We start from the raw sequence: 7,815 nt of genomic DNA, 5'->3' as shown, positions 1-7,815 counted from the left end.
GACTATCACTCATAGCTTTGTCACTGCTAACCTGCATATTTTTTTTAACCCTTCTGCAGTGGCCAGAGAGATAGAACATATAAAATGAATAATCTAATGATCTTTGGCCATTTACAGGAACAGTGCTTCCTGGGGTAACTGCACTGCTAGCTAACAGGGCTCTAGACACGTCAGGATGAGCATCAGATGTTCCTCACTGACCCAAGGGTGAACTTATCAGTCTACTCTAGTGAATATTGTAAGGCGCATGGTGAAGAACCCTCTCTTGCAGAACATGCTGGGCTACAGAGACCTCATCTGCACGTGGATGCACAAAGGTTTTCCCATTCCTATTAAAGAGAAGGAACCATATTTTTGATCTAGCATTATTAAGCGCTTGAGCATGATTCAGGTGCCTCAGGTACCACTACTCATCCTGAGTGATCCTGTTTGTAAGTGGGAATAACATCTTCAAAAGTGGTTAAAAGATCCTGGGTAAAGAAATAGGGAAGAAAAAGTGGGAAGTCTTATTTCATAACTTACATTTAATTCAATTAAGTTGAGGACTTATTTGAGGGGAACAAGTCATGTATGTTTGATATGACAAAACAAAGTGCAGACACAGGTTCTGCTACTGCTCTAAAGCAGCTCAGAGCCCTCTCTCAATCTCCACAGGTCAGCCCTAGGGAGCTGACATGAATCTCATGGTGCAAAAACTAGACTATTGCATTTCTCTCTTGCTACCTGTTTGATATGAGCAGTGGTGAAAAGGCCTTGGGCTTTTGTCTGCAGCAGAGATAACACTTTGCTCTCATCATAGTGGGTGTAGGATTCAAGCCCCTGAAAAACAAATGGACATTTGCTTTTCCAGTCAACTCTCACTCAATTTTGTTCTTCAACAACAACAACAACAAAAGTGAAGAAGGGTTTAAAATAGAGTACACTTTCTAACCGAAAAATACTATGATGATCTAACAATGTTAAATACAAATCTCAGCTGCGCTGGTCCGTTGAGATCACAAACCTTAGTCATAGCAAGGAGTATTCTTGAATACATCAAAGCCTTGTCAGTATCTTTTCGCATTTAATGCAAGACATTACAAGTTAATGAAGAGGAGAAACGTATGCAGTGTTGCTGTAAACCAAATATACAGATGTAAAATAATTAAGAATAACCTGTTCTGTAAAAATGCATGTCAATAAAACCCAGTCTGATAAAGTGATTTATGAACAGTTTTCTAGAATCACTAAAAAGAATGATTTCTCATTTGAGGCTCTGGAAGTCTTGAGTCACATTTTTTTTCTTTTAAAAAATGTCTTAAAACACATGGCTTTACAGCTGCTGCTTGGAAAATATACACCTCCAAAGTCTGACTTTCATTTAAATACAAATGTACAAAATGTAAACTGAGACAATAGAGAAATTTACAAAACTTTTCTTTAAAAATAATAAAGACAAAATTCAGTTCTAGTATGATGCTATTTAAATACGTGCAAGTAGTCATGTTCATTGAATTTCTATTGCAATGTTCTAAATAGACAAATTTAATTCACACAGTCTTGAGTGCCACCTCCAGAAACAGACCTGAGTGGAAATGTCTTCTTAAAATGCGAGGCTCCACTGGAAGGAACGGGTAGAAAATCTCCATTTTGGGGAGATTGTTTTTTTTTCACTCAATGGTGGATGCTCTCTCATCCATAGAAGCTTCATAGATTATAGTGGAAGGACGCAATGTTTGATAAAACTGAGTCAGAACTAGCTGCTTCCAGTGGAGTTTGAACTCACGTGATTTGAATTTATGTGGTGATTTAAACTGGCCTTCGAATTTGAAGAACTCTTTGAATTGTTCTGATGCTACAGAAAGATGAAAAAAATGATAATTAGCTTCTGTAAATGTGCCAAGCTTTTCATTTGATGGTGATAATGCACTGAATGTCCTGTAAGATCTTTGCATGAAGAACTCTGGATGTAAAATATTCTTTACTTTCTTATATGTATTCTCTCTAGGTCAGGAGGACCATGGGAGTTCTTGAGACACATGAATTCCAGAAGTAAAGTCAATTCATTGCAAAATGTCAGTATCTGCTAAATCTGACTGATTTAGAGAGGCTACCTGCCAATGATGAGGCACAGCTTTTACCCTACAGAAATACATCAGTCTAGGAATGTTATTTAGATTGGCGAATGACGCCACAGTGCCACGTCAAAGCTGTATGTCACAAACTCTCTGGCTTCACAGAATCATTGAATCATTAAGGTCAAAAGAGACCTCTAAGATCTTTTAGAGTCCAACTGTCTTAGTTGGACTTTTCTCTCCTTTTCAGAGTCCTGACTTAGAGCCTTGACTACCTCACTCTGCTTTGGAATTTTCTTTTTTAACACGTAAATCAAGAGTTTTTAAGGAAAAGAAAGCATTTCAACAAACTACTGAAAAATAGTTTGACTATGAAGTTTTCAGCCACTGGAAACAAAGCTGATGAAAAAAAACAAAGGTTCTGGTCATTAAAGAAAATATCACAAGAAATAGGCAGGAAATTTGTGATTATGCAGTATTAGTCACGAAGCTGCCAGGTAACCGTAATAGCCAGCCCTCTCTAAGGTGTACTATCTTTGTCACAGCAAAAATACCAGTAGAACATGGACATGACACCAGCCATCTAAACCAGTGTTCCTGATTTTAGTAAAAAAAAATCTCACCTGTCGTTTAAATATTCTCTGTAGCAGTCCTTTCTTAGGTGGCTCCGGGGGGTAGCTTTTATTTAGGTCTGGTGAAATAGTACCATTTGGTCCAAACACATTTAGTTCTTTAAAACACTCCGTCTCTATCATCTAGTGTAATACAATAAGAAACAAGTGACACATCTGCATTAAATATATTCCAGAAGTACCGGTTTGTCCAAAGTCAGTATTGGGATCACCATCTGCCATCAAAGGCTTGAGCAATATATTAGGAAATTTAACAGTTGAACTCCTGTTGTTGGCTATGGAAGGTAAATATGTGGTATGAAAAAGAGGCTGAATCTGCTCTGTATGTTTGCACATCAGTCTTACTAGTGGCTGCCTCACATAACTTTTCTTTACTACTGTGGAGAATGTTAGGTACATTTAGGCATACTCACAAAATCCCCTTGGCACCCGTCTGCCCAAGAGGATCTGCTGTTTGATGTAGAGTTGGATTTACAAAACCAACTGTTCATTCTGCTTTCATATCAAATAGAAACAAAGATTCAGATCTGGAACAATTCAAGATTCAGCTTGCAGATACTGCTGCAGCTGAGGACCTACTGCAGGTACAGAACAATAGGTGAGATGAGGATCACAAATGGAGGAGCTTCCATTAGGACCTCCATCCATCCTGTGGAAGTTCCTCTGAGCTGCTGTCAAAATACCTCAGTAGAAATACAGGAGAAGGAAGTACAGTAGGTTCTTTGCCAATTTACACAAATATGCACAGCCAACAGATACAGCCACCTGAACTTGACATCTGTGGTACATTATAGATCTTAAAAGAGGCCATTTGTAACCCATGAAATCATTAGAGTCTGGCAAGTTATCCAGTAGCTATATATTACTAGAAATATATAGTTTCTCTTAAAACATCTGTTAGGGGTTTTATTGGAGTCATCTTACTATGACACATCCTTACCTCATTTTGCCATGGAATAGACACAGATCCTGTGGAAAACTTGGAATAGAAATCATCATCTGTTTGGTCCAGGTTTACTCCTTTCACTGTGGAGAATTGCTCGATGTCTAACACATCCTTGCAGTATACTGCTCTGGGCTATCTCAGCAGAAGAATTAGAAAACAGCAAGGGAAAGAATAATTCCGAGTCTGACCATGTGCTTTTTTGCAGTTTCAGTGAAGTGAGAACAACTCACAACAAGTGACAATTTGCATCCTGCTTCTCTAGACTTGTTCTGCCTGCATGTTTATCATAAAAGGCTGATTTTGCTTTAAGCATGTTAAGAGTCCCGCTTTGAAGTCTTTAAAGCATCAGTGCAGCCAAAGTGGGTTTTAGTCATCCATATAGCATATGGCAAAGAAGTGAGAGGAAAAGGACAGAAAGTGCAAGAAAATAAAAATCAAATCCTTCAGTACATTTTTTAGAGATGGAAAAACAGAATATTGAGTGACATGCTGGAGACAGCTCTGAAAAGGGACCTCAAATAGAAGTGTTTTGCTCAGATAGCTGCAGGTTTTGCAGTTTAAAAATTTAAAGGAATGTATTCCAACTGCGAAAGAAAACAGAAGAGGTTTGGCATTTTTCCATTGTTTTTATTAATAGCTCAGCTGCAGGAAGCTGTCCAGAATCACCTCTATTAACTCTTTTAACTTGGCTGCATTTCTTCAAATAAGTAGTCAAATGGCTTCACCTTTTTAAACTACTTAATTTTCTGGGATTACAGGCAGGACACTTTGCAGTGATGCTCTTTTAGCTTATATTCCATCAGTCAGCCACAGAAAACAGAAAAAGTTATCACTAGCTGCCTGATATAGCGTGGTCATTTGTGTGCTTAAAGAGCTTCCATTAGAAACACAAAGCTACATTTTGGTGCACAGGAATCACTGAGGGGTGGTTTGAGGGACTAGCCAAACCACCAAAATCAAGAACAGGTGGAATTGTACTGTCAACAGGTTGAACTGTACAGTGACTGCAAGACAGTGGGCTGAATGCAGTGTTTTATCACAGCTGAGCACTGTGACCAATAAATCAAACTAACTCATGATGAAGGTCCTATCTGCTGGAGGCTACATCCCTCTGCCTTTCTGATGACTGCAAGCCAAGCATTTTTGTGGAGACACAGAAGACTAGGAGAGGATGGAGAAATATGGGTTAGATTACAATTTCTGCCATTGGCTATGTAGCTTTGGGCGATTCATCTGACTTCAGTAAAGACTTGGAAATCTATGGTTGAAGTGCCAAATAATTTAAATTAGGGCCAGCTCCTGAGTTCCCAATAAACAGCCATAAAAATTTATGTGCGCCGGCTTCAGCAAATATGTCTCTAAGAGGTGCCTTCTGGGCCTTACATGCCACAGTTAAGCTTTTAATACACTCTGGCGAATCCCAAATTTCAGCCCAGAATTTTCTAATTTTCTACATCAGAAAGAAATAGTAGCTTGTCTCTTATTTCTTCCCACTAAAGCAGGTCATAACACCATGGGCTAATTGGCAGGAATAACTAGGCCACATAGTAAAATGTAAAGCAAAACCAGAGCAGCTAAAGTAAACTTTTGTAGCTTTTAAACCACTTTGGTTTGGTTGAGTTTGCAGCAGTGTGAATGAGAGCTGCCAAGATGTTACTTTTCTTAATATGTCAAAATGGCAGTGTTTCCCTAGAACCATATGGGAACTTTAAGGACAGGAGGCCTAGCCAGAAATAAAGCCCTGCAGGAGGAAAATAATCAGATTACTCTGTGCACTGGGGTAGAGAGCTATACCACAAAAGGGTGGAAAAAGTTTTCTTATTGCCAATGCAACAAAGACTTTCAGTATGTGCAAGACTGGAATATAAGTAAGGACTCAGTGTTGGGTTCTATTCCCCATGAGCACTAGCAAGTTCAGAATGCTATCTCACGTCCAAGCATTCTGCCTGAGGTGACACTTGATCTGAAACTGCTTCAGACTTTCTGTAACAAATGTCTTTTTTTAATAAGAATCCAATGCATTCCTCAGCTCTTTAGAGCTTTGGACTTTGTAATTCTGGTCTTACATTTGCATATGTATCTATATACCTATATGTATTCACATGGCTTACACTGGTGATTCTTCCTTGCACAGTATGGTCCTAAACATATTTATTCTCACACTAATACTGCAGACAAGGGAACACAAAGGTTCCAAGTTTAAAGTTCGGGAACTGAGGCATGAATACTACAAGTGGGCCTCCGGTATCGTACAGGAAGACTATAAAGTTAGCAGGAATGAAGCGAGACCCAGGATAACACCCTTCATAGGGACCCAACCACCACGCATGCACCCATGTCTATGGAGAAGCTCTCCTCCCCAGCCTCCCATCTCCAGCCCTATTGCTTATCACATCTTCCTAGGTCTGGTACCCATAGATATAGTGATGACATTTCTAAGAAAGAGAAGTTTTAGAAACAACTCTCTTGAAATAGGCCAGTGGGTGTCCCTCCTATCATACTTACATCAGGGACAAAGGGAGGATCCAGCATTCCTGCTTCTAACCGTTTGAAATTCATGCTTTTGAAAAAAGGGTGCCTCTTCACTTCTGTTGCACCTTCACCTTGACAGCCCAGCCGCTGCTTCACATCTTTGGTGAGGAGCTGAAATATGCCAAGAAGATGGGCAAAAATGTTACAATAGAGTGAGTTTTTCAATAATATTTATATCTGCAGTCATTTTTTAATATGCCCAGAGGGATGTGCAGAGAATTGTAATTGCTGGTATTTAATGGCCAAACTTAAATGGATTAGGATACCAGTGTTCCAAGTGCTGGTTCAACCCTTTGGAAATTATCTGCTCTAAGGTGTTTGAAGTCAAAATAGTAATTGCTTCTTCTGCTTACTTTCAGCAAACACTTTCTAGACAAGGTCTGACATACTCATAACACATATATTCGTAAGTCCCATGTGCTTTTTCTCTGTTCTTTCTTCTTTTTTTTTTCATTGCACTCTTGTAAGAATAGTTTTCCTGTGCTGCTCAGGCTGGTTTACTTCACTACCAAATTATATTCTCCCCCATTCAGTGCAGAATGTCCTCACAGGCCCATCTCTGCTGAGGCCAAGGGTTGTTTTGTCCATGGCACTACATGTTTGCACTCAGAAGATGGCTCAGTCACCAGTACTAGTAACCACCCTCAGTTCAGCTTTGTTTGTTTTGAGAGCAGGGCAGTGCACCACCAATTCCTGCTACAGCAAGTCCTGCCTACTTCCTGGGTACTCATAATGGAGCAAAGAAGATTAACCGAACTCAGCTGTCTCAGTGTGTAAGACAAGCAGGTCCATATACACAAACTCAGGGATGGCAGATCCTGGAGGACCTTGTATGGATGAAGTAATTTAACTGCAAGAAAACAGTTAAGTGGAAGAACACTTCTGGCACGCACTAGTTGGTGGGTAAGAAAAGAGAGTATACAGCCAACTCTTCAGCAGAATGCCTCTTCTTTTATATCATGCGTATAGAATCAAGCAGGCTAAATCAGTGTCTTAAGAGAGCGTATCTAACAGCTGAAGAGGGGGCAGAGCTCAGCACACAGATGACTGCTGCAAAAAGATGATCGCTTGTGACAAGGACCTTTCTCAGTGCACCACTGACTTCAGGCAATGCAAGGAGAAGGGAATGTTAACAAAATTGTTTCCATTTAATCCTTCCATTCAACTTCAAGGAAGTCTGCATGGTATTCCCCTCGCTACAGCAGAGAAGTATAAGTCAGAGCTCATTGTAATCTGCCTGGACATTTCAGCTGCCTGTTAAAAGAGATGCATAACATGTGCCTTAGTGCAACAGAAAACGATGTGTATATTGAAGACAGTTGTGTTTACAAAAGCTTTTAGATTAGTTCTGCTGGAGTCTCCACTGTGGGGGAAGGACTAAATCCATGCACGAGGAAATAAAAACACCAGTCCATTCCCATGAGAAGGGTGTTTCCTGGAGTCAGGCATGCAGCCAGGCTGACAGGTATGCACACACTGCTCAGTTCTTTTGATACTCTGATTTTTAAATGACTGCTGGAGCTAGAGGCCGAGGCATTAACCCAAGCCGGTAGGGCGGCCTCCGGGCCCATCGCTACCCCACAACCGGCTGGGAAGGGAGGGGCGAGGGCCAGGAGCTACAGGGCTGGAGCGGCCCCGGCGGAGTGGAGCG

General features: G+C 40.4%; 1 protein-coding gene across 1 annotated transcript; it reads right to left on the bottom strand.

Moving 5' to 3' along the window:
* Positions 1-1,641: 1,641 nt before the first annotated feature.
* Positions 1,642-6,302, bottom strand: LOC104912077 (G protein-coupled receptor kinase 5-like). Its single transcript, XM_010714901.3, has 4 exons — positions 6,138-6,302; positions 3,627-3,764; positions 2,678-2,809; positions 1,642-1,834 (listed from the first exon to the last, which is right to left on the bottom strand). The coding sequence occupies exons 1-4, from the start codon at positions 6,189-6,191 to the stop codon at positions 1,736-1,738; spliced, it is 423 nt and encodes a 140-aa protein (XP_010713203.1). The 5' UTR covers positions 6,192-6,302; the 3' UTR covers positions 1,642-1,735.
* Between the last annotated feature and the right edge of the window lie 1,513 nt (positions 6,303-7,815).

The sequence above is a fragment of the Meleagris gallopavo genome, chromosome 8, assembly GCF_000146605.3.
Source record: "Meleagris gallopavo isolate NT-WF06-2002-E0010 breed Aviagen turkey brand Nicholas breeding stock chromosome 8, Turkey_5.1, whole genome shotgun sequence".
Lineage (NCBI taxonomy): Eukaryota > Metazoa > Chordata > Aves > Galliformes > Phasianidae > Meleagris > Meleagris gallopavo.
This window is presented reverse-complemented; position numbering and strand designations above follow the sequence as displayed.